The sequence below is a fragment of the Canis lupus genome, chromosome 17 (genome assembly GCF_003254725.2).
Source record: "Canis lupus dingo isolate Sandy chromosome 17, ASM325472v2, whole genome shotgun sequence".
NCBI lineage: Eukaryota > Metazoa > Chordata > Mammalia > Carnivora > Canidae > Canis > Canis lupus.
The window spans coordinates 60,670,592-60,697,808 of record NC_064259.1 but is presented as its reverse complement, the minus strand read 5'-3'; the positions used below and the strand labels follow the sequence as shown (position 1 = coordinate 60,697,808).

At 47.6% G+C, this 27,217-nt stretch overlaps 1 protein-coding gene and 1 pseudogene across 5 annotated transcripts in view; both read right to left on the bottom strand.

The window, feature by feature from the left end:
* RIIAD1 (regulatory subunit of type II PKA R-subunit domain containing 1) overlaps positions 1–27,006 on the bottom strand; it is a 37,595-nt gene extending 10,589 nt beyond the window's left edge. The window contains exons 1-5 of one of the 5 annotated variants that reach the window (XM_025452977.3): positions 26,623–26,907; positions 25,492–25,568; positions 21,181–21,227; positions 19,972–20,099; positions 19,236–19,356 (exon numbers count right to left, since the gene is read on the bottom strand). In XM_025452977.3, the coding sequence (XP_025308762.1) occupies positions 20,029–20,099; positions 21,181–21,227; positions 25,492–25,568; positions 26,623–26,706 (279 nt within the window). In that variant the 5' untranslated portion in view covers positions 26,707–26,907 and the 3' untranslated portion in view covers positions 19,236–19,356; positions 19,972–20,028. Of the gene's footprint in view, positions 1–19,235; positions 19,357–19,971; positions 20,100–21,180; positions 21,228–24,233; positions 24,353–25,491; positions 25,569–26,622 lie in introns of those variants that run through there. The other 4 variants (XM_025452978.3, XM_049095332.1, XM_049095334.1 and 1 more) reach the window with 4 other exon arrangements.
* LOC125752719 (protein lin-28 homolog A-like) lies at positions 3,867–12,848 on the bottom strand (annotated as a pseudogene).
* Positions 27,007–27,217: the final 211 nt, after the last annotated feature.

Below are 27,217 nucleotides of genomic sequence, written 5' to 3'. Positions count from 1 at the left end.
CAAATAAAATCTTTTTTTTTTTTCTAATTTATTTATGATAGTCACAGAGAGAGAGAGGCAGAGACACAGGCAGAGGGAGAAGCAGGCTCCATGCACCGGGAGCCCGACGTGGGACGGGAGCCCGACGTGGGACTCGATCCCGGGTCTCCAGGATCGCGCCCTGGGCCAAAGGCACGCGCCAAACTGCTGCGCCACCCAGGGATCCCTCAAATAAATAAAATCTTAAAAAAAAAAAAAAAAATAGGAATCATACAGAATGTGTTCTCTGATCACCATGGACTCAAATCAATGAGAGAAAGGAGGAAAATTTTACAATACTTCAAAATTAAATGCACTTGTAAGTAATCCATGGGTCAGTGAGGACTTCTCAAGGAAAAAGAAATTTAATACATTGAACTGAATAAAAATGAAAACAACATATCAAAATTTGTGGCACAGCTAAAGCAGGGCTGAGGGAAAATCAAGTACTAAATGCATACATTAGGGGGATCCCTGGGTGGCGCAGCGGTTTGGCGCCTGCCTTTGGCCCAGGGCGCGATCCTGGAGCCCCGGAATCGAATCCCACGTCGGGCTCCCGGTGCATGGAGCCTGCTTCTCCCTCTGCCTGTGTCTCTGCCTCTCTCTCTCTCACTGTGACTATCATAAATTAAATGAATGAATGAATGAATGAATGAATGAATACATTAGGAAAGAGGAAAAGTCTAAAGTCAATCATCTAAAGTCCCACCTCTAGAACCTAGAAAAGAAGAGCAAAGTAAATCCTAAGCAAGCATGAGCAAGGAAATAATAAAAATGAGAAAAGGAACTACCAGAAAGCAATGAAATTTATGAGAGGAAATAGAGAAAATCAATGAAACAAAGAGCTAGTTTTTTGAAAAACCATTAGAATTGACAAACCACTAGCAAGACTAAGACACAAACTACAAATATCAGAGATGAAACACAGCATATCACTAGAGACTTTACAGATACCAGAAAGTTGGTATGAACTCTATATGTATGAATTTGACAACTCAGACAAAAACCCTTGAAAAATACAAACTACCATAATGACCCAATGTGAAATAGATCATTTGAATAGCCCTATAACAATTAAGGAGAATTAATTCATAATTTAAAGCTCCCCCCTTGTGCTCGCTTCAGCAGCACATATACTAAAGCTCCCCCCTTCGCCTCCCCTAAAAAACTCAGGCCTATATGGTTTCTCTGAACAATTCTACCAAAAATTTAAAGAAGTAACTAATTCTGTATACTTTTTTTTAAAGATTTTATTTATTCATGAGAGACAGAGAGAGAGAGGCAGAGACACAGGCAGAGAGAGAAGCAGGCTCCCAGAGGGAGCCCAATGTGGGACTCAATCCTGAGACTCCAGGATCACGACCTGAGCCAAGGACAGACAACCGCTGAGCCACCCAGGTGTCCCCCTATATAATTTCTTCCACAAAATAGGAGGGGATACTTCCCAATTCTTTTTATGAAACTGGTATTACCATGAAAACAAACCCCCAACAGTATAAAAAAAAAAGTACAGTCCAGTATCTCACATGAATATAAATGTAAAAATCTTAACAAAGTTTCAGCAAATAGATTTGATCAAATTATGGTAAGCTTTATATACCATACTCAGGTGGGGTTTATTCCAGGGATGCAAATCTGGTTCAATATTCAAGAATCAATCCATGTAATCTACCATATTAACACTCCAAAGAAGAAAATCACATGATATCAATTGATGGAGAAGAATCATTTGACAAGCCTATGCCCATCCATGTTTGTTTGTTTTTTAAGATTTTATTTGAGAGAGAACAGAGAACAAGCATGAACAAGGGAGGGACAGAGGAAGAGGGAGAAGCAGACTCTGCATTGAACAGGAAGCCCAAAGTGGGGCTCAATCCCAGGATCCCAGAGTTCATGACCTGAGCTGAAGGCAGACCCCCCCTTCAACATAATGCTAGCAGTTCTAGACTATTTCTTGCAATAAGGCAAGAAAGGGAAGTAAAAAGCATACAGATGAGAAAAGAAAATTGTTCGCATTTACTGATGACATGATTACGTAGAAAATCTCAGGGAATCTACAAAAAGAAACTAAAAATAAGTTCATACACATTCACGTGCACTCATGCATACATGCATGCACGCACGCACACATAAGCACATAAATCCCATGTGGACACCAAAATTAAAAATACAATACTCTTTAAAATTTCTCAAAAATTTTAAAGGTATAAAGGTATAAATCTAGTAAAATACAGATTTATGTGCTGAAAATCACACATTGATGAAAAAATCAAAGATCTATATAAATGAGAGACAGTGTTCATGGATCAAAAGACTCAACATAGTAAAAATATGTCCTCAAATTTGTATTATTTTTTAAATTTAAATTCAATTAACATATAATGTATTACTGGTTTCAGAGGTAGAGGCCAGTGATTTATCAGTCTTTTTTTTTTTTAAGATTTTATTTATTCATGAGAGACACAGAGAGAGAGGCAGACACACAGGCAGAGGGAGAAGCAGGCTCCATGCAGGAGCCCGATGCGGAACTCTATCCCCGGACCCGGGATCACGCCCTGAGCTGAAGGCAGACGCTCAACCGCTGAGCCATCCAGGTGCCTCATCAGTCTTATATAACACCTAGTGCTCATTAATTACATCAAGTGCCCTCCTTCATGCCCATCACCCAGTTACACCATTCCCCCCACCTACCTCCCCTCCAGCGACCTTCACTTTGTTTCCTGTGATTAAGAGTCTCTTATGGGGGCACCTGCGTGGCTCAGTCCGTTAAACATCTGCGTTTGGCTCAGGTCATGACCCCAAGGTCCTAGAATGGGCCACATTGGGCTCCTCCCTTAGCAGGGAGCCTGCTTCTCCCTCTCCCTCTACCTACCACTCCTCCTGCTTGTGCTCTCACTCTCTCTGTGTCAAATAAATAAATAAAATATTTTTATTATTTTTTTAAGATTTTATTTATTTATTCATGAGAGACATACAGAGAGAGAGGCAGAGACACAGACAGAGGGAGAAGCAGACTCCATGCAGGGAGCCCAATGTGGGACTCGATCCCTGAATCCTGGGATCACGAGCTGAGCTGAAGGCAGATGCTCAACCCCTGAGCTACCCAGGCACCCCAATAAAATCTTTTTAAAAATGAAGTTTCTTATGGTTTGCCTCCCTCTCTGATTTTGTCGTTTTATTTTTTCCTCTTCCCCTATGATCCTCTATTTTGTTTCTTAAATTTCACAAGTGAAATCATAGAATAATGGTCTTCCTCTGACTTACTTTGCTTAGCATAATACCCTCTGGTTCCATCCACGTCGTTGCAAATGGCAAGATTCCATTTCCTGATGGGTAATATTCCATTGTATATATACCACATCTTCTTTATCCATTCATCTGTTGACAGACATGTGTGCTCTTTCCACAGTTTGTCTATTGTGGACATGGCTGCTATAAACATTGGGGTGCAGGTGCCCCATTGTATCACTACATCTGTATCTTTGGGGTAAATACCCAGTAGTGCAATTCCTGGGTTGTAGGGTAGCTCTATTTTCAACTTTTTGAGGAACCTCCATACTGTTTTCCAGAGTGGCTGCATCAGCTTGCATTCCCACCAACACTGTCTGAGGATTCCCCTTTCTCCGCATCCTCACCAACATTTGTTGTTTCCTGACTTGTTAATTTTAGCCATTCTTACTGGTGTGAGGTGGTATCTCATTGTGGTTTTGATTTGTATTTCCCTGATGGCAAGTGATGTGGAGCATTTTTTCACGTGTCTGTTGGTCATTTGTCTTTGGAGAAATGTCTATGTCTTCTGCTCATTTCTTGATTGGATTCTTTGTTCTTTGGGTGTTGAGTTTGGTAAGTTCTTTTTTTTTTTTTTTTTTTTTTTTGAGTTTGGTAAATTCTTTAGAGATTTTAGATACCAGCCCGGTATCTGATAAGACATTTGCAGATATCTTCTCCCATTCTATCGGTTGTCTTTTGGGGTTTTTTTTACTGTTTCCTTTGCTGTGCAAAAGCTTTTTCTCTTGATGAGGTCCCAATAGTTCATTTTTGCCTTTGTTTCTCTTGTGTTTGAAGACCTGTCTAGCAAGAAGTTGCTGCAGCCAAGGCCACAGAGATTGCTGCCTGTGTTCTTCTCTAGGATTTTGATGGATTCCTATCTCACATTTAGGTTTTTTTTATCCATTTTTAGTCTATTTTTTTTTTTGTATGGTATAAGGAAATGGTCCAGTTTCATTCTTCTGCTTGTGGCTGTCCAATTTTCCCAACACCATTTATTGAAGACACTGTCTTTTATCCATTGGATATTCTTTCCCGCTTTGTCAAAGATTAGTTGGCCATAGAGTTGTGAGTCCATTTCTGGGTTCTCTATTCTGTTCTATTGATCTATGTGTCTGTTTTTGTGCCAGTACCAAAATGTCTTGGTGAACACAGCTTTGTGAGAGAACTTGAATCTTCTTCCCCAAATTGATATGCAGGTTTAATGTAATTACTATCAAAATCCCAAAATTTTTGGTAAACATTTACAAGATTTTCCTAAAATTTATGTGGAAGGCAAAGAAACTAGAATAGCTTAAAGAATTTTGAAAAATGGGCAGCCCTGGTGGCTCAGTGGTTTAGTGCCACCTTCAGCCCAAGGCCTGATCTTGGAGACCCAGGATCGAGTCCCACGTCGGGCTCCCTGCATAGAGCCTGCTTCTCCTCCCTCTGCCTATGTCTCTGCCTCTCTGTCTCTCATAAATAAATAAAAATCTTAAAAAAGAATTTTTTTGAAAAAGAAAAAAGTGTGAGAAATTAGTCTACACAATTTTTATATTTATTATATAGCTACAATAATCAATGCTGTGTATACTCTATAGGTGGAATGATAGACACATAGATCAATGGAACAGAATATAGATCCCAGGAACAGGCTCACAAATATGCCCAAACTTGGTTTTTTGGACAAAGTTACCAAAGCTATTCAGTGGAGGAAAGATAGCCTTTTCAACAAATGCTAGAGTAATTGGATAGCCATAGGCACAAAATGAGACTTAACCTACAACAAAAATTAACTCAGAATGGCCAAGGACCTAAAAATAAACTAAAACTATAAAACTGTTTTATAAAAATAGAACATTTTCAAGATCTATGAAGAAACAAAGAGTTTTTTTTGTTTTTGTTTTTGTTTTTTTTTTTTGCTAAAGATTTTATTTATTTATTCATGAGAGACACAGAGAGAGAGAGAGGCAGAGACATAGGCAGAGGGAGAAGCAGGCTCCCTGCGGGGAGCCCAATGTGAGACTCGATCCCAGGACCCCAGGATCATGCACTGGGCCGAAGGCAGGTGCTCAACGGCTGAGCCAGCCAGGCATCCCTTAAAGATTTTTTTAAACAAGCGTCTTAGTTTTGTTTTGTTTTGTTTTGTTTTTTAAGATTCTGTTTATCTATTTGAGAGAGAGAGAGCATGTGCACATACGGTACAGAGGGAAAGGGAGAAGCAGACTCCCCACTGAGCAGGGAGCCCAATGTGGGGCTCAATCCCAGGACTCTGAGATCATGACCTGAACCAGATGCTTAATTGAGGCACCCAGGTGCCCCTAAAGATTTTTATTGTTAAGTAATCTCTACATCCAACACGGGGCTCAAATTTACAGCCAGCCAGGCACCCCAAAGAGTTCTTGAATTGGATGCTAAATGATCCATAAGAGGGAAAATCAAGAATTTGGACCTCATTAAAATTTAAATATTAGGCTCCTAATAAGCCCATGTGAAGAGTGTGAAAAGAAAAGCTACTGGGAAACAATATTTGCAAACAGTATCCTAAAATTTATGTGGAAGGCAAAGAAACTAGAATAGCTTAAAGAATTTTGAAAAATGGGCAGCCCTGGTGGCTCAGTGGTTTAATAAAGGAGCAGTATCTTGAGTGTAAAAAGAACTCTCAAACTCAAGAAAAAAAACTACAATCTGATCAGAAAGTGGGTAAAAAAAAAATTTTACCAAAAAAGATATAAAGAGAGAAAATAAGCACATGAAAAGATGTTCAACACAATTAGTCATGAGAGGATGCAAATTAAAACCACAATGAGATATTACTATACACCTATCAAAATGGCTAAAATTAAAAATTGTGACAATACTGAATGCTGGTGAGGATGCAGAAAAAATGGTCAGATGTTGCTGGTAGGAATGCAGGATGGGGTAGCCACTTTGGGAAAGAGTTCGGCAATTCCTTACAAAGAAATACCCTTACCATTTAACACAGCCATCCTGTTCCCAGGCACTTACCAAAGAGAAATGAAGTTACTAATGATGTATCGATGTTCATAGGAACTTTATGACCCCAAATGGAAACAAATCAAATGGCCATCAGTGTTACATAAATAATGGAATACTACTCAGCAAGATAAAGGAACTAATGATACACACCACACTGATAAATCTAAAAAGTGCTCATGAAAGAAGTTGGACACAAAGAACTACATGCTGTGTGATTCCATTTATGTGAAACTCTTGTGATAAAGCATTAGCAGTGGCTAAGAGCCAGAGCTTTGGATGGGGAGTGGACTGCAAAGGGGCAAGAGCAATGATAGGCTAGTAAATGTTTAACAATCAGCTTTCAGTGAGAAGGAAGTCCTGGTTTGTAGCATTTGCCAATTTCTTTTTTTAGAGGGAGGGAGGGAGAGAGAGAGAGAGAGAGAGAGAGAATGCATTCCAGCACAAGAAGAGGGGTAGAGGGAGAGGGAGAGAAAGTCGTAAGCAGGCTCCATTCTCAGTACGGAGCCTGATGTGGGGTTCAATCTCACAACCCTGACATCATGACCTGATTCGAAAGCAAGGTTGGACACTTAACCGACTGAGCCACCCGTGCCCCACATTTGCCAGTTTCTTGTATAATATCCTTTCCACTGACAATGTCACATATCCAGTGCAACATCACTAGACACTGAGTATGGAAGAGGGTGCTAGCTAACAACTGGATCTCACTAGATGGTACAAATTGGCTCTGGTACATCACTGGGCCTAGGATCTGAGCTGAAGATACTTAATGAACTGAGTCACCCAGGTGCCCCTAAAGTGTACATTTTAAGTTGGTGTTTTAATGTAAGTAAATTATACCTCAATAAAGAATTCTTTTTTAATGCTGACTAGTTGGGATGTCTGGGTGGCTCAGAGGTTAAGTGTCTGCCTTCAGCTCAGGGCATGATCCTGGAGTCCTGGGACTGAGTCCCACATCAGGCTCCCTGCATGGAGCCTGCTTCTCCTCCCTCTGCCTATGTCTCGCCTCTCTCTCTCTCTCTCTCTCTCTCTCTCTCGAATAAATAAATAAAATCTTTAAAAAAAAATAAAGCTGACTGGTTCAGGGTGTAGAAACAGAAAGGAATTGTAACTTTTTATCAAGGTAGCTGTCCTCAGCCTCCCTATCATCCATTCTTGGTTTCTTTTTTATTGTACAGATCGAGCAATAATAGCCTTGTGGAGTGCCATCTACCTCGTTACCCAGAAAGCCATGTTCCACAAGTGACCTCTGGCACTCCGTTGGTCAAACCCAGACCCTGACTGCCTCTCCAATCCAGTAATGGATTTAGCCTCTCCATCAGATTTTGTTTTCAGGTACTTGCTAATTGGACATCAAAGCTACCCTCCAGCTACCAGACAACTGCTGGCATTCTGTTCTCCCAGCCCCCAGAATCTTTCTCATCCCTGTAACTCTTTGAGGGATCTGTGCTCTCACTTCTCCACCCTGATGAGAAAAGAATCAGGTACTATGTGAAGTCCTGCTTCTGCAGGACCTGATTCCAGTCCACCTGGGGGCTGTGAGAGATGGTGTCAGAAGTATGACTACTGAAGCACTGTATAGGGCTCTGAAGAAGCTTTCTTTTTTTTTTTTTTTTTTTCAGTACCAATGTTTTTATTCATTGTATTTTCCCAAGGTAAAAAGAGAAGGGAAAAGGGTCAGCATGTGCATTACAAGACAATAGCAAGTGGGAAAGGAAGTACCTGGCACAGCAACACCAACCATCAAATAAACACTCCCCAGAGATGGAGTCACTAAAGCCCAAGAGGGCTCAGTCTCCTGCAGTTCAGAAATGAGGGGAAGGGATCAGGTTAAGAACAGATAGGTATAGCTTTCCTACCACCCCCACCCCCACCCCAATAAATTCAAGATTTCACACAAAGCTTTGGTTTCTAGCAGTAAACATGGAGTTACATTCGTCCATCTCCTATTAAACAATCTTGTGGCCACTTTGACAGAAGTTTCTTGCACCTGCATAAGAGTTCCTGAGTGACTTGGATATACATTCATCTTCCTTTCTTGGTCTCCCAACCCTACTTTCTACATTCGGCCCCCCTTGTTGCTTCTCTACCCTCAGCCTGGAGAGATTAAAGTAGGTTTGTTCCATCCAAATACAAGTGTATTAGTATGAATCACATCAAGGAATGGACTTGACACAGGAGATTGGGAACAAGGGAGAATGTGAAATGTGTATGTGTGGGGCCTTTTCTTGGGAGTGGGGGATAGGGTAGGAGTCAAGTTTTTAGGACAGAAGATCTGGCCCAAAAAAGGAAATACAGGAAGGGAACACAAAATAATAGTCCAAGGCTGCCACACTTCAAGAGGGGTCACCAAGCTATGTTCCAGTTTCTTTTCCTGGTGCAGAACCTTTTGTCAAAGATGCTTTGGCTCTTTTTCTCAATACAAAAAGAAGTTTGTAAACAATAAAACCCCAAAAGAACATGGAGAAGATCAACACATTATATTTATACAAACCAGGCCACCTAGCAATCACCCAATCAGCTATTCATGAAAACCTACAAAACCCAAATACAATCACTAGAGGGGGCAGCAAGCAGGGAAGACAAGAACCCAGGATCAGACACACATCACTCAATATGTTCTATTACATCTGCCCCATTTCAACACAGTGAGGTAGGTTTGTGGTGATCTCATAGCATATTAAGTAAAACCTTCTTTTATCCTTTAGCTACCATGACACTAATCACTGCTGCAGCAGGGCAGGACACTGGTTCTGGACACTGCAAAGAAGCCATGGCTTATGGTCTCTCTAGAAGTCAACAAGAAAAGCCCGGAATTTATAAAGGTTAAGAAAGTTAGCTTCAGGGATCCCTGGGTGGCGCAGTGGTTTAGCGCCTGTCTTTGGCCCAGGGCGTGATCCTGGAGACCCGGGATCGAATCCCACGTCGGGCTCCCAGTGCATGGAGCCTGCTTCTCCCTCTGCCTGTGTCTCTGCCTCTCTCTCTCTCTCTCTCTCTGTGTGACTGTCATAAATAAATAAAAATTAAAAAAAAAAACATAAAAAAAAAAAAAAAAAAGAAAGTTAGCTTCATACACTCCATCCCTGGGCAGCTCAAGATGGGTTCCAGAGTTACTATTCTTAAACCTATCCTTACCAACTCATCTTTAAAATATGCACGCGCACATGCACGCACGCACACACATGCACACTCTCTGTTGTGCATGGTAGGCCTAGCCCAATCCAGTGAAGGATGTATCTGGTATGTAAAGTGAGTCCTGTACCCTGGGATTAGAAGTCTGGAACAGGAATCCTTTATTACACGTATAGACACCTCTTGACTAATCCTGGCTTCCCCTCCACACCTTTCAGCTGGTGCGGCCTCTCCTAATGTTACTTCCTGTACCAGTTTTTCCTGTTCAGACCAATTTCCAATATTCCACTAGAAGGAGATTAAGTCATGGGGCAACTGAGTTAAAACCTCATCTCCCGGGCAGTCCTGATAGCCCAGCATTTTGGCACTGCCTTCAGCCCAAGGCATGATCCTGGAGACCCAGGATCGAGTCCCACATCAGGCTCCTGCGTGGAGCCTGCTTCTCCCTCTGCCTGTGTCTCTGCCCCCATCTCTATATCTGTCATGAATAAATAAAATAAAATCTTTTTTTAAATAAAATATTTAAAAACAAACAAACAAAACCTCATCTCCCGTGGAACACTGAAGGTAAGAGAGGTTTCAAGAGAACACTATGGCAGAAAAGCCAGCTCTAATTGGCAAAAATGAGGCAGTTCAATAGGCTATGCACTCCAAATAGTTGTTCTTCCTGGTGATAAAACAAAAAAGTATTCCTCCTGTGCAGACCTGGAGCTGCTGCTGACTTATCCCTGAGATTGTTTATGTACCTGAGAACACAGTGCAGGAACGAGGGCCTTAAGATGAAAATACACAAAAATAGGGCAGCCCCGGTGGTGCAGCAGTTTAGCACCGCCTGCAGCCCGGGGTGTGATCCTGGAGACCCAGGATCGAGTCCCGCATCGGGCTTCCTGCGGGGAGCCTACTTCTCCCTCTGCCTGTGTCTCTGCCTCTCTCTTCGTTCTCTCTGAATGAATAAATAAATAAAATACACAAAAATACAAAAACCAGAATATTTATATTATGAAAAGAAAAGTTAAAATGCACAAGATACGTCATTCGCACACAGCTAGTGCAGTTGGCATCCTGGAGAAAGTGGGGCCCAAGGGAAGGTTGTCCAAGGGAGCAAATAAATAAAACCCTATCGGCCCAGAATGGGGTGGGATTAAGCTTAGGAGCAGAAGGTCTGTAGCTATTCCCCCAACAATCCCTGTGGCTACTGTCACAACCCAGTCCTCAGCACCCTATCCCAAGAGTGGGTTATGGGACAAGATGTGGAAAAACCCTGCCTTACCCCTTAGAGGTTCCCTCCCCACAGAATATAGTGGTTTGTGGGTTGGGCCCATCAATCTGGTCTCATGCTTCATCTCCACACTCTGGCATGGGAAAATTATTATTACATGTCCTTCTTTGAAAGGAAAACAACTTCCCTATCCAGGCCACTTTCAAAAGCTGGAAATCTGAGGGTGGAGACTCAGGTAAAGCACACTGGGAGGGATTTTCTCCAGAACTCTCCACAAGCATTTGGATAGAGCACGGTTGTAGTTCATTTGCCTCACCCCTTCCCCCCAACCCTGCCAAGAGGGAAGAGGGAGTGATGCTGTGGGACCCTGGCCTGAGATGTACGGCAGAGCCAGCTGCCCCCTACCCACTTTGTCCCCACTTTCTCCACTCTGCCGATTGATGCCTGCTCCTCCAAACTTCCTGATCACAAATGAATTACCCTCACTCACTATAGCTCAATTCTGGGCCTCTGGGAGTAGGGCAGGGCTATGGATCTCTTCTTCTTCCTCCCAAAAGTATGCTGGCTTTCCCTGTGAGCTGGGGGCCTCCTGGACCTTCAGTGGACATGAGGCCACCATATGGCTGATGCTCTGGCACAAGTGGCACTTCTTGGGCTGAGGGCAGCTTGCATTCCTCGGCATGGTGGTCTGGGCCCCTGTAGCACCTGTCTCCCTTTGATCTGCGCTTCTGCATGTTCTTCCCTTTGGGCCACCTCTTGCTCCCAATACAAAATACCCCACCAGGCCCGGTGACCCTGATAGATTCTAAGCCTTTAGCAGACTTCTTAAAGGTGAACTCCACTGCCTCACCCTCCTTCAGGCTCCGGAAGCCCTCCATGTGCAGCTTGCTCTGGTGCACAAAGATATCCACTGGGGAGTCAAGCGCGATCCTGGCGTGGGTGATCATGGACAGGAACCTGAACCCCTTGTGCAAGTTGAACCACTTACAGATGCCAGCACCATGCAGCAGCCGCGGCTCCTCTGCTTCCCCGGGCAGCGTCCTCCAGCGCCTTGGCACAGCCACCTGCAAACTGCTGGCTTGACACAGAGCCCATGGTAGTTAGCTGAGCCTGCAGCCCCTGGCCACTGGTCAGGTGGCTGCTGGCCCCAGAAAAGTCCGGAGGCCTGAAGAAGCTTTCTTGAGAAAGTTCTAAGTTTTTTGTCTACATGAAATAGTCCTAAACTCCAACATGTCAACTTGCGTTTAATTTTAGTTTATTCCCTCTTCTTGCCAGGGTGCCCACACCTGTGACCTCTCCTCAGGGGCTGCCCCGGCTCTAGGAAAATAATGCACTGGGTTTTGCCCTTCACTGAAATAGTAGCTGCTATCTATGAAGGCCTGCCATGGGCCGGACACAAGTATGGATGCCCAGGTGTGCAGTATCAGCCCTCACAACAAAATCCACAAGGGACATCTTATCCCCTTTAAAGATGAAGAAACTCAGCCACCCAAGAGAACAGGAATGGTTTAGGAACACTAAGAATCTGTTGTTTTTTAACAAGCATTTAGGCAGAGGCAATTGTTTGTAAGGCACATTTGGTTCCGGGGGCCTAAAGCTGAATTTTCCCAAGGATGGCCATAGGCACATGCCACCTTGCTCCCGGGAGATGTTTTAACACATCAATGTTAGCATTCATAGAGTTCAGTCATGTCAATGATATTCAACCTTAACATCTAGCAGTACATCCCTCTTTCTATAGATGTGAAAAGCAAGGCCCTAACAACTGTATCAGAGAGATAAAAGTGAAGGAAGACTTCAGGAAGAACTTTCCTTGTAGAAAATGAAAATCACCCCTCAGAGTTGACAATGAGAAACATGGTATTAGGCAGAACTTAGGCCCTGTCCTGGTCCTGATCCATCTGTTAACATTCTGCATCCACTTTGGGAGGCATTGTCTTGCACACCCATCATGCCTTGTGTGTTTCTCTTCACCTTTGAAGCTGTATTATAATTATCTATGTATCTGTCTTTAGTCACTAGATCATGAGTTCCCTGAGGAAAGAATATCCTATTCCCAAAACTGCATCCTCAATACATAATGTACCATAATATTTGTTGAATAAATGAGTAGGCAAGTAAGTGACTAAATGAATGGATGAATGAATAATCAACTTTGCAAGGTTTTTCCCCCTCATTTTTAAAAAAGATTTTATTTATTTATTTATTTATTTATTTATTTATTTATTTATTTATTTATTTATTTATGAGAGAAAGAGACCAAGAAACCGAGAGAGAGCACAAGCAGTGGGGAGAAGAAGAAGCAGGCTCCTTGCTGAGCAGGGAGCCTGATGTGGGGCTTGATCCCAGGACCCTGAGATCGTGACCTGCGCAGGAAGGCAGATGCCTAACCCACTGAGCCACCCCCTGCTCAGTGGGGGGTCTGCTTCTCCCTCTCCCTCTGCCTCCTGCCCTCTGCCTTCCACGTGCTCTCTTGCTTTCACTCCTCCTGTCTCTCAAAGAAAATCTTTTTTTGAAAAAAGGAAACATCTAGGCTGCTCATAGGGCAGGACTGCTAGAGACAAGGCCCTGGATGCTGTAACTTCTGAAGAAACTTCCTTCTAGGAGAATCTGTGAGTTGGTGACTACTTTCATTCTTCCTAAGCCCTTTTTCTCTCCTGCTGATGCTGTCCCTCAGGCGGCCTCCAGCTTTGCAGCCATGGCCAGCAGAGGGCAGTAGAGGCCCGTCTGGTTAGAAGAAGCGCGCCTCGCACGAATGCTGCTCCTCCCCCTTCCTTCCACCTGTGCTACGAGACCGGGGCATTCTCACTGCAGGCCTGGGAGAGCCACTGCCCCAGCTGACACAGGTCACTGCAGGTCACACGGTGGCAGTTAGGCCTGCCTGTTGGTCCCCATTACCTCTGATATCAGGTCTGATCTGTGCAACATTTCTTTTTTTTTTTTTTTTTTAAGATTTTATTTATTTATTCATGAGAATACACAGAGAGGAGAGAGAGAGAGGCAGACACAGGCAGAGGGAGAAGCAGGCTCCATGCAGGGAGCCCAACGTGGGACTCAATCCCGGGTCTCCAGGATCACACCCTGGGCTGCAGGCGGCGCTAAACCGCTGAGCCACCGGGGCTGCCCTGTGCAACATTTCCAAGAAGCTCCTACTGTTTTTAGCCTGAGGGTAAAACAGATCTCATGGAATGCTTGGGTGCCTCAGCAGTTGAGCATCTGCCTTTGGCTTGGGGGATGATCCCGGGGTCCTGGGATGGAGCCTCACATCAGGCTCCCTGCATGGAGCCTGCTTCTCCCTCTATGTCTCTGCCTCTTTCTGTGTGTCTCATGAATAAATAAAATCTTTTTTAAAAAATTAAAAATACAGATCTCAAAAGATGAAAGACACCAGGCCCCTGTATGCTCCAGCACCTCCCTTTACAGAAGCCCATCCTTGACCCAGCTTCCCCTTCTAACCTGTGCCCTTCCTCTAATGACCATCCTCCCAGAAAGCCATGTGCATCCACACCCACATCCCCATCTCACAACCACTAGAAGTCCACTCAATCCAACTCCTATTGACCCCAGCACAGTGATTCATCCTAATTTGACCTAAAACTAGGGATCCCTGGGTGGCGCAGCGGTTTAGTGCCTGCCTTTGGCCCAGGGCGCGATCTTAGAGATCCAGGATCGAATCCCACGTCAGGCTCCCAGTGCATGGAGCCTGCTTCTCCCTCTGCCTGTGTCTCTGCCTCTCTCTCTCTCTCACTGTGTGCCTATCATAAATAAATAAAAATTTAAAAAAAAAACCTAATTACAAACCCAGAAGACACCTTTCAGTCTAAATCCATCTCCCCATCCACTTCCCTCTGTGTTAACGGATATAACCCCACACCTCTCCCTTTGCCTGTGAAGGAAACTGAGAAGTCATTCTAGAATCTAGAATGACTTAGCCCATTGGAACCACAATCCTGCCAGCTCTCCTCCTAAATTCAAGACTCCATCTCCTGAAGCCCTGCCCCCATGCAGGTCAGCCTTCACACAGCAAATGCACTCTGGGCAGCTGAGTCCCAGGCCCCACTGCGTGGCCCCGGGTGACAAACACGGCTGACCAGGCCAGCTCTCGCCACAGCTCGCATTCTCCAGGCCACAGACAGCAGACAAGATCACAGTGACAGATGTTGTGAAGAAGACGACCAGGGCTGATGGGGGTGGATTTTTTTTAATTAGATTTTTTTAAATTAAGTATTAAAAATATGTGGGTGAGGCTACTTCAATTAGATCCCTAGGAAAGGACTCTGAGGAAGCGACAAGCAGCTCTCTAGGGCACTGTTGGCTGGCTGGAGACTCAACTTCCCAGCCTCCCTTAAAGGGGGAGATGCACACAGGTCTGGCCAATGAGATTTGAGGGGGACTTGGCAGAGGTGGAGGGGCTGTACCAGGGAAGACTTGCTTTCCAGAAAAGAAAGACAAGTATCGCTGCTGCAGTCCTTCCTGCTCATCCTTTGGCCATGAGGGAAAAGGAGGAAGCTGCAGAGGCAGGTCCTAAACCAACCATGTGAGTTGTGCCATGTGAGAAAAGCATGGCCTGCTCCCTTAGAAGCTTCCTTTCAGAGCAGAGCACCCCAGCCCTGTGAAGACCTGTGAAGAAAAATCCAGGCACAGTTCAAAGGCCCTAACTCCCAAATTCCCCTGGTATACCTGAAGAAGGGAGGAAAGACCTGTGTGTCTAGAACACGGGCAGGTGGGAGGCAGGGGGCAGAAAAAGTCTGAGGGATGGAGAGGGTCTTGAAAAGCCCGGAGAGCCATCTGGTTTAAGTGCCTGGAAGACCACTGGTAGGGTTTCAGGCAGGCTCTGATTTGGGTTTGTTTTCTATTTATTTTTCTATTTATTTATTTACTTGAGAGGGAAAGAGCACAAGTCAGGGGAGGGGCAGAAGAGAATCTTCCAGGAGACTCCCTGGCAGGCATGGAGCCCAACACAGAGAATCCCAGGACCCATGAGATCCCAACCTGAGCAGACAAAAACCAAGCCACCCAGGCACCCCCTTTTTAAAGATTTTGTTTATTTATTCTGAACCTTTATTTATTCACGAGAGACACAGAGACAGGCAGAGACACAGGCAGAAGAGAAGCAGCTCCCTGCAGGGAGCCCGATGTGGGACTCGATCCCAGGACTCCAGGATCACACCCTAAGCAGAAGGCAGGCGCTAAACTGCTGAGCCACCCAGGCACCCCTTAAAAGCAACCATTCTGAGACGTGGAGAAGGAACCAGCAAGCTGCAGGCACAGCTTTGGGGCTGACCCACCAGCAGCCCCCACTCTCCTCTGGACACCTTCTTCTCCAGAAGTCTCTGGAGCACTTGGGTGGACCACAGGACCCTGATCTGGCCCTGTGAAACACAGGTGGAAAGGACTTTCAGGGAAACTTTCTTTCCTGACAAAAAGGTACAGGCGGGGCGGGCATGGCCACTTCCTTCTCCCTGTTGGAGGACAGAGGCAGCCCCTTGCGAGGTGAGCCACAGGCCAGAGCCAGCTGAGGCGGGAGGGGGGCAGGGAATGGAAGCCTGGTCTGGGTCCTTACTGATACCACTGAACCTTTGAATTTTGCCTACAGCCAGACATTCTATCAGGTGAGAAAAATTAAGCAGCTATGAACTGGGTTTTTTGTTCCAGGCAGTGAAGTTGGCTCTCAGCTGGGGCGGGCAGGAGTCAGCACAGGCCTGCTGAGACGTGAGTGACAAGATGCAGAGAGAGGTTGGTGATGGCTTGGACCATGGGTTTTTCCACTTCTAGCTTAAGTCTCCCCTAGTTTGTCTTCCACACTCTGGCATTTTCTGAATGTAAATCTCTTCAGGAACTCCTCTTGGCTTAAAATTTTGTGCTGGCTCTCCATTGCCTAGATGATAAAAATCAACCTCCTGTGCCTCATGTGTGATGCTCCTCACAATTGGTCCCATCTTCCTGTCTGGCCTCTTCTCCCTGCATCGTGCCCACCTCCAGTCAGAGCCCCCTGTGAACACTGCCCATGTGTCAGGCACTGCCCCTCCTTGTTCCTAACCCAGCAGCCCTGAGAGCTGGTAATTACATGTCTTGGTTTACCTATGAGAAACCTCACAAGAAAAGTGGCTTGGCCAAGGCCACACATCTAGTAAGTGGTGGGTCGGGATTAAACACCGGTATGCTTTCAAAACAAATTAGAGATGTATTTTTCCCACTTGTCAACAAGTCTGAAGGCAGGCATTTGCTGGGTTGTTCAAGTACTCAAAGACGCCACCAGGGCCTCAGTGTTCTGATCTTTCCTTTCTGCCACTTTGGAGGACGGGCTGTCTTCCTCCTGCTGGTCACTTCATGGCCTTACCATGGCCACTCGACTCTAGACATCACATTCAGGGTCACAACAGAAAGGTGGGTAAAGGGAAGGCTACACCGACTTTATCATCCCCCCTCCCCTTATTCTTGTTAAGAAAGCAAAAGCTTTCCTAGAAACCTGCAGCACACTTTTACACATGGCTGCCCCTTGCAAGGCAGGCTGGGAAACCAGGGAAAGTGGTGCTGTGGCTGGCTTAGAATACCATCTACCACTTGGGGCTGAGCCCACTGCTGCCCTCAACAAAGCTGGTGTTCAGTCAGCAAGGAAGAAAGGGGTAAGGAGGATGGGCAGGTGACAAACAGGGCCGGCAACCACCACCCTGCTCAGCAAAATGGAAGCACCTGCCGTACCCTGGCTCCCCCCACACTGCCCTTCACATCGCCTGGCAAGTACTTTCCCACCCATCACATGCCAGTTTCCCTGAGGTCCCTCTCTTTCCTGCTGCAGGTAGACTGGGTATTCTTTCTTACCCCTCCTGTAGATGTATCTACATCCATCAGAGCTGTGTAGCTTTATAGTTCGTTTGTTTAAGATTTTATTTATTTATTCATGAGACACATAAAGAGGCAGAGATACAGGCAATGGGAGAAGCAGACTCCTTGCAGGGAGCCCGACGTGGGACTCGATCCCAGGACCCCAGGATCACGACCCAAGCCGAAGGCAAATGTTCAACTGCTGAGCCACCCAGGCATCCTGCTTTATAATCTTTATAGGGGCTGATAGAACATGATTGCTCACTCAATTATATGAGCATTCATTCTCTTCAGATGCTCACTGAGCACTTCCTCTACGCCGGACACCGGGCCAGCAGTGAGGAATTCAACAGTGAACAGGTCCGATTTTTAGATTTTGTCCCTGTTCTGATGGCGCTTTCAGTCTAAAAGGTGAGCTATCTGGACAGTTAAAGTTTGGGGTGATAAGTTCCACATCTCCTCCCAGACCATACAGCACCGCGTGGCAGGATGACCTCCCCACCTTACCCTCAGAACCTGGCACACGATGTCATACAGAACAGATGCTCTCTGGACCGTGTGCCAAATGCCTTCTTTCCTTGGCTTGGAAATATGTTCTAATTGAAATGCATTTCTTTTTGTTGTTGTTGTTGTTGTTGTTTTGTTTTGAAATGCATTTCTTATTTCTGCCAGGAACCCCCCAAGAATGAGTCACTATACTCTTGCAGTATCATATCATGCACTCAAGCATCTGAAAAACACTTTGTTCTTCCCCCACCTTGTTGCAGACCTCTCTTCCCAGGAAAGCCTTCAAGAGTCTAATTTAACACATCTCATCAGAGGTCCTTGGTACATGTGTTTTCTGCTGAAGGCTTCATCTGGATTTTCTAAACAGGGATACCTCACTGTCAGAGCCATAGCCACTGAAGTGTAATTCTGAAAGCACTTGAAATAACTCTTCGGTTCCTGCTACATCGCTTATTATGCATAGATTTAATAGTTCTCTTGCCACCTGGTTTTGTTGCCCTTCCACCATGGCAGGGGCTGGTAGCTGGGAATGAGACGGACAGGGACAAGGGAAAGAAAAAGAACACAGCCCCTGCTTTGGGCTAAGCCTCTGTTGCCATGGTGATGTGGACGACACACATAGGTGAGAGGTCCTTCATACAGTGGATTGTGGAGGCCAAAGAAACGGGGCATAACACAGAAGACATGGATGCCTTCTGGGCCTGAAAAGGATGTCAAAAGGCCAACTGGCCCACTCCCCTGCCTGTTAGCTGAAAACCAAATGGACGGGTGGCTTGTTGGTAAAAATCCTCAAGAACAAAGTCCACCACCTCTGAGTCACCTGTTAGATTCATATTTTACAAGTGGCATGGCCCTGAATGGGTTTTCTTTGTCCAATCTCATTTTTTTACTGTCTTTCCAGCCCAGCTGCTGTTATCGCTGGTAGAAAAGAGTTAAACCACCACCTGTACACCCCATACAGTAACCCAGGAGGGAAGATGGGAAAAACAAACAACAAACAAGCCATGCTAAAGTGTGGACAGGGCTTCAGTACCACCCTGATCAACTGTGGTCCTCGCAGGATCCCCGCCCTCATTCTTTTGTCCAGCCTTGGCTTTGGGAGCAAGTGGCCTGGAGGGGCAGAGAGGACACAGTGTTGAGGCACATGTGGGAGCAGCCCCTGACCTAGCGGAGGCCCATGGGCTGCCGCAGACAGCCCACCCGCCCTGTGGCTTCTCAGGTCAAAGGAGGAGCACAACAGCCCTCTGTGCTGGATGGCTTCCTCCTTTGGAGTGAAATACAGCAGAAAGAGTGGAAAGGTCTGTTTTTAATGAATATCTTTAAAAGCCTTTGCAACAGCAGACACGGCCCAAGGAGGCTTGGAACCACACACTGATGATGACAAAGGGCTCCCTTGCTTCCAGGAGACCCTGCAAAATACAAATGATGCTATGAAATCAGGAATGTGGCTTTTGCCCACCTCACGTGAAAAATTCCCAATCTGCAGAATCCTTTCAGAAATCATCCTGAGATATGTGAGATGGCTCTCACAGTAGAGCCTGGTTTGAAGATGAGGGGGAGCAGGAAAGTCCCTAGTCCAAGAGATACAACGAGGGAAATGGTTCCCGCCCCTTCCAGAAGCAACGGGAACCCCCTCTGCTCCCAGCACCAGGGAAGAAGGAAAAGGCCATCTGCGGGGAGCACTCAATATTCTGCAGTCTGACAGCGGGGTCTGGATGCTGGCAGGCCCCACCCCCATTTCCCTGCCACCCTTCACTCCCACACGATTCCGCTTCCACTCTCTGACTACGTTTCACTAGGCTCAGAAGACAGCTGTCTCTTCCTGCCACGGACATGCCAGACAAACCCCGGGCTGCTCTTCACAGCCCCTAATTCCCCAAAATAGTGTCAAGAAAACGAAACACTTGCATGAAACTTCTCTGCAGCTTCTCCCTTTGGTTTCTTTCACACCCTGGGCTGAGAAGCCAGTGCTTATTTTGACAAGAGTAAAGAAGCCTCTGTCTGTAAGTGAGGTTAACACCCACCCTAAGGCTGGATTCTTTCTGGTCTCTCTCGGCAGCTGAGCATCATGATTCTGCTAATTAAGCTGCTTTCTTCTCCTTAATTAGCTGCATGTGAATCTTGTTGGGAAGTCTTGGATCTGTGAAATAGTCTGGGATAAGAATCGAAAAGAAAAAATTATCTAAACCCAAAGGGGAAAGGCAGGGAGGGAGATCACTTACTCTGCTCAAGAGCTAGGATGGCTCAGCCTCGCAGGGCTGTTCGAGGCGGCCCTGCTTTCCAACACACTAGAAGTCACAGCAGATCCCGTGGTCACTGTCCCCGCCTGGAGTGGTGCTGAGCCTGTGAGCTCAAGCGTTCCCAAGAGGGGCTTACACAGGATGGCTCCTGTCCCTTCCTCACTATCCTGCAGTTCCTCAGCTTCCTGATGCACAAGAGCCATCAGAGGGCCGAGGGATCTCTGGGTTTTCTGCTCCCAGCCCATCCTGAGGCCCAAATAAATGCCAAATGTTATTCTCATCTCAGCTCAGCTTGCCAGCTCATCTCTGAGATATCACGCCCTCTCCTCTCTGAGAATATCCTCTCAGAGGAGAGCCAGGCTCTCACATGATGACGACAGAGGAGAGTTTTTATACACCCAGCATAATGTGAACCAGAGGCGTCATCTGCTGTGGCAGCAGACACATCAAATTCAGTTAGAAATGGTGCAAGGCCAGAACTACGTCCCTGGGCCAACAGGACCCAAGGAAGCAGCCAGCTCAGCCCTTCCCTCTCAGTACCACTGACCTAAGGCAGCTGGGGCAGCAGAACCCCTTAGAGTCACCTGGGGACTTTTTCAATTGTGGGGCCTGGCCCCACCTGAGCTACTGAAACACCAACCTCTTGGGCTGGGCCCAGGCATCAGCATTCCTTAACAGCTCCCCAGGTATAGCCAGGTTGGGGAACCTTGCTTTACGATGCCCAGGTAAAGAGCCACCAATGTGTTCCTTTGGGAATCTCAAAATTCTTAACCCTCCCCACAAGGAAGCTCTGTCTCATTTTTCATCTGTCCTCATTTTGAGGAAATGACAATGGAGGAAGTAGCCTTCTGAAAAAAGCTCCTTAAGGGGACATGGAGTGAAGAAGCACCCCAGACTCTGCAGGGAGAATTGGGGCTTGTCCGAGTCTACATCTGCAACAATATCCCTTAGGCTGGTTTCTCAAACACCCACAACGCACACTGCCTCACTCACCTGCAGCAAATTCTTGGATGTTGTCTGGTCTTTTCAGAAACATTTCTCTGGAAGACATAAGGAATAAGGGCAAGAGTAAAGCAGGCCTGAAGGCAGGCTGCGCTCAGCCTCAGCCACAGGTCCCCACCCTCAGGGAGTAGATTGGCCTGAGACACAGCGTTCTGGGAGTCAGTAAGCCGGGGACCTCCTGACCAAGACCCTTGCATTCGTTATTTTCCCTCAGGTCAGGCTCTGAAGCAAAGGGCAAAACATTAAAAATGGCACCAAGCTCACCTCACAAGACAGCTGTGCCACAGACAGGCAAAGCATGTCATTCATTCAACAAACATTTTCACAGAACCAGAGACCAAGCTAGGGACAGGAGGTAAAGATGAAGGACACATTGCCTAGTCCTCGAGGGCTTCCTGTGTGGTCGGACACATATGCGACCCCACAGCTGGTGACTGCATTTAGCCACGGGTGCCCAAAGGGGTGGCGAGGTGGGGGGAGCAATGCCATCAGCAATGCTGAGAGGGCAGACTTAGGCTGCTTGTTTCCCTGCCTTGACCAGAACACTGATAAGGCCTGCAGCGCTGGTGCCACTGGGGAGGGGAACTGCCTTATCTCGCATGGAGTTTTATTGTTCATAAAGAATGTTCACAAATATTATCTCATTTTACAACAACCCTGTGAAACAGCAACGACTGTGCCCCATTTTACATATGAAGAAATCAAACTTTCAAAAGGTTAATCATTTGCCCAAGTTCACAAAGCATGTAAATAAAAGGCAGAGAGCCCAGGTCTTATGATTCCAAGGCCAGTGTTCTCTACAACACCTCCAATTGGCCATGGCCGCTCTGCCCACCAGCCTGGAAGAAGGCTTCCTGGCCCTGAAAGCCCCTACCTCCCAAGCCTTAAGAATTTGCCTTCCTTCTCCTTGAATTCCACTTGATAATCATTGAGCACAAATTCTGTGTGACTATACTAGATATGAGGGATTGATTTAAAAAATAAATAAATAAAATACAGCACCACCTCAAAGAAATTAGTCAAGTAAAAAGGAACGGGTAAGTTCCCAAATGTCCAAAAGGCCAAGGAACCTCCTGGCAGTGCTCTAAGAGGGTGTTAACACTGTGCTACGGACAAGGAGGATGGTTTCTGAGAGCACAGACCCAGCAATCTTCACAGAGCAGCTGGTACCCCGTGCACTCAGGGTTTCGGCAGGCAGGATAAGGGCATCCCAGACCCAGAGAAGTGGCAAGAATAAAGATCAAGAAATCAAAGGAAACAGCCTGTGTCCTATAGATGGTGAACTCCTCAAGGGTAGGAACCAGAATATCCACCTTTTGTATCCCCAGAGTTCAGAGGAGCACTTAAAGTGTCAGTGTCCCTGACAGTGGGGAGGTCCATGGAGTGATCAGAGCTTCCATCTGGCTGGAATGGGGGGCCAGCACAGAGAGCAGTAGGGAGCAAAGGGGCTCTACTATGGAGAGCCTGGAAGGCCAAGGAGAGACATGTATATCAATTCAAAAGGCAAGGGGAATGGGTAAAGCTCACACTAGTCACACAGTGGAACATCCCCAGCAGTTTCAAGATTGAAGGATCTCTAAGACACAGTTGGGCAACAGAAGCCAGGCAAAAAGAGTACATACTGCAGAATTCCACTTATATAAAGTACAAAAAAGGCAAAACAAATCTGTGCCACAAGAGAAGTCAGGATACTGGCTACCTTTCGGGGGGAAGTGCCTGGAAGAGGCCACAGACAGTCTGTGATGCTAGTCAGGTTCTATTTCTTGATCTGGACCCTCGTACCATGTATATTCTCATCTTGTAAAAGTTCACCCAGTTTAGGATATGCCATTTTTCATTATATTTCAACGGAATGTTAAAAAAAAAAAAAAAAAAAGTGGGGGGGGGGCAATGTTGTAGAGCCACTGAAGATTTTTCTGGCTAAGGAATGACATAATCAGTTCTAAATTTGGGGAAGGAAAATTAATTAATTAATTAATTAATTAATTAAGGGAAGGTTCATCTGCCTGGCTACTAGAAAAATAACTAATAAAGTCTTTCTACAATTTCATACTTTGCGATCATATCTCCAGCCTAAAACCCAAGATCCCTGGGTGCCTAAAATAAGTTAGATCCCTACCCTTTCTATTTTTCAGGTCCAAAATTCAAGGTATTAAGAGTTTCATACACTGTGTATACAAGAACACCCTGAAGAGCTGTAAGTGAATCGCTATAGGATCTGGAAAATCCAAGTAGGGGGCTCGCTTCCCAACAAAAACATCTTGGAGCTCCTCAATGGGTTGGAGTAAGTCTAGTGCAGGGACCTGCAGAAGAGGTAAGGGCAGGTATGCCGCCCAGAATTCTGTCCCCTATTCTCCTTTCCTCTTTTCCTAAGGGGAATACCATCTGAAGTATCCAGTATAAATGATGGGGGCTGATTCTAATTCATCCCAGTTTCTTCTGAAGAAGTAACAGGAACCCCAAAAACAACAAAAGCAAACCCTCAAACTTTAAACACTTCTTCTCCCCCTCCCACCTCCACCTCAGAAAGAGAAAAAGCCTGAAAGGGGCAGGAGAATTTCCTGTAGGTAGCTTCAAGAACAGCAAAGGGAGAGCCTGGTGGCCTACCTGGCCAGAGGGGTGGGTGGGTGGGGTGGTGGTAGTGGGGATAATAAGGAAGGGAGGAAAGCTGTTCTCGAGGCAGCCAGGAGCAGACACCCAGTTCCTCCTGGAAACTTCCTGGACAGAGAAGCTGGGCCATCCCTGACATGTAAGTAAAAACACTACCCTCTTCATTCACCACTGTCCCCATCACTACCCATTCCTTGTGTTTGTGAACAATGCAAATGGTGATTTAATTCAGGCTTTTAATATCTATCCTCAACCTCCCTGCTGGAATCATTCCTAACTTGGAGCTCCCCGCGATAGGAATGAGGTCAACCTTTATTTCCCTTTAGAAGAAAAAGTGCAAAAAATGATAGCCTGATCCCCAGGACTGACACTGACAGAAGACCCCTACACCATCTTTTTGCCTAAGCCTTAGCCCTGAGCCAAACAAAACCAACCTTCACAGAGAAGTTTCTGTCTTCCCTTTCTCCATCCCCTATCTGCCCTGTGAGAATCTGCAGCCTCTGGAGAAATGACGAGGAGATCAAGGACAGTGAGATCCGGGAAAGAAAGGAGCCTGGAAAAAAGACACAGCTCCAGGTCTACTGTTGAGAAGATAAAGAAGAGCCCTGCCTCTGGCTCCCCTTCTGTGAGCTTTCAACCCAACACAGTGGAAATACCAGGGGTCTGGATCCTGGTTCAGCATCCTGGGGAAGGTACTTCACCTCTCCACCTATAAAACGGAAGTGAAGATGAGCTGTGTTTTGTCGTTGCTGGGAAGATCAGCCCAAGTACCAAGACGCCATACGCTATGCACTATGCACGCTATGCACGTGCCAGAGACACAGACATGGCTCCGCTGGCTTGGCGTTCTGACCAGGGACAGAAGCAGAAGAGGACAATGAAATTACAGTTCAGTGTGATAAGGGCTCATGAAATTGAGCACAGTGCCTGGAATTGGAAGCCATTATTAACATTTAAACCTTGCCTACTTATCTATAGCCAAACGGTATTGGAAATAGTTCTATTGTTTTTATCCTTGTTGCTGCTAGATTTTTTTTTTTTTTTTTTACAGTTCTTTGCCTTTCATCCCATCAGGAGAATTTTCCATTGAAACAAATGACACACTTAAGGGCAATGTAGGGGAAAGAAAAACATGCCCCAGGATATAGTGGAAAACAGTCTTTTCCCCAAGACTTACAGGCGAATGGCTTCCAACCATTGGCGCCTTTCCACAACAAAGCTCTCAGGGACAGAAGGGCCAGACTCTGATTTTTTTTTTTTTTTTTTTTTTAAGTTCTAGTGATCTTGTTAAGCTCCTCTGATGCAGAAATAGTGTTCTACACCCAATGGCTGCCTGTTGAGTTTCTCAATGCCAAATTACCTCTTCCAAAAGTCAGAAGATATATATTTACCCTAACAGCGAAAATGACTGAATATTAATATTTTTGAGAATTTACAGATTAACTGAAGGAAACCTCTAGAGATAACTCAAGAATGCCCTGGATGATACAGATCTCAGAAAACAATCTTAAAATACTTGTCTACCCAAAATGTGTGTGTGTGTGTGTGTGTGTGTGTGTGTGTTTATTTAGTTGTTATGTTACCTTATGGTCGGCCACCTCTGACCCTGAGGGCAGCAGGCGCTCATCTCCGCAGCAAGTTTTCGTAGCATCTTCCACTGGTGGTCAAGGCCGACTGGGAACACCCACCTACCTGAAGAAACCGCTTATGAGCAGGTCCACTTCTTTGTGGGTCCTCAGGTATTTTTCGTTAGCAATCCGAGTCTGAATCTGGGGGTAAGAGGGCGAAGGAGGAGGCAGGTTTCGCGGGCAAGCCCTGGGGTAAGGCCGCGGGCCCCGGGCGCGCCCCGGAGCGGGAGGTCTGACGCCTTCACCCGCCCCGCAGCCCCGCCCGGCCGCGGCCCCGCAGCCCCAGGCCCCCCAGGCCGCCCAGGCCGCCCAGCTCCGTCGGGCGCCGTCGGGCTCGGGGCCCCGCCGCTAACTGCCGGTGTCTGCTCTGCGCCGTCCGGGCGCCGTCTCCGTGTCCGAGTCACCGTCTCCGCCAGTCCTCCCGGGCCGTTCCCGCCAGGTGCCTGGGACCTTCCCGCACCGCGAGGGGCCGTAGGGCTCCGCCTGGGTCCTCGCCGGGGCACGGGCTCCCCCCGGGCCCGCTCCTTGCCCTCCTCCGGGCCCCCCCCAGCCCCCCCACGGCCTTCCGGCCCTCACCTGGGCACGGGCTCCCCCCGGGCCCGCTCCTCGCCCTCCTCCGGGCCCCCTCCCAGCCCCCCTCCCCCTAGCCCCCCCCACGGCCTTCCGGCCCTCACCTGGGCACGGGCTCCCCGCTCCTCGCCCTCCTCCGGGCCCCCTCCCAGCCCCCCCCAGCCCCCCCACGGCCTTCCGGCCCTCACCTGAGGACCGGCTCCCCGCCCCTCGCCCTCCTCCGGGCTCCCTTCCAGCCCCCCCCAGCCCCCCCACGGCCTTCCGGCCCTCACCTGGGCACGGGCTCCCCGCTCCTCGCCCTCCTCCGGGCCCCCCCCAGCCCCCCCACGGCCTTCCGGCCCTCACCTGGGCACGGGCTCCCCCCCGGGCCCGCTCCTCGACCTCATCCGGGCCCCCTCCCAGCCCCCCCAGCCCCCCCACGGCCTTCCGGCCCTCACCTGGGCACGGGCTCCCCGCTCCTCGCCCTCCTCCGGGCCCCCTCCCAGCCCCCCTCCCCCTAGCCCCCCCCCACGGCTTTCCGGCCCTCACCTGGGCACGGGCTCCCCGCCCCTCCGCCCCCCCCCGGCCTACGGCCCTCGCCCCGGGCGGCTGCACTTGGATGGACGCGGGGTCGGGATGCGCCCACCTTGAAGTCCCGCAGCTGCTCCTGCTGCGCGGGGCTCAGCGCCCCGGGGTCCGGCCCCAGGAGCCCGCCCTGCAGCGTCGCCATCTTGTCCGGGTCGTCAGGGCGACGGGGACGCGGGCGCGGAGGCCCCGCCCCTCCACCCCTTCCGCTCCCCTCCCCCCCGCGCAGGCCGGTCGGGGCCTCGGCTGCTCGGCTCGCAGGGGGTGGTCCCTGGGGGACAAGTGAGCGGGGCCTTCAGAAGCCGGGGAGGAGGCTCTAGACGAGACTGGGGGCGCCCCCGTGGGATCGCCTCCCTCAGACTGGGGGGCGCACTTCCTGGCTGAGTCCTGCACGGAAGGAGGCCTCCTTCCTGACCCCACCCAGCCACAAATAGTTTTGTTTTTCTTGACTCCAGAGAAAAACTGGCGAAGGAATTCCTAAGGCAAAGTCTCACAGAACCTGATTCATGACCCTGTCGGTTCTCTGGCAGCTGTTGAAGCCCTATTGGCCGGGGCTTGCGGGGGGGGGACGACGCCAGACCGCAGAAACCCAGCTCCTTCCCCTTCAGAAGGCTTAGTAGCCAACCCACCCCCCACTCCCGCCGCCCCCCCCGCCC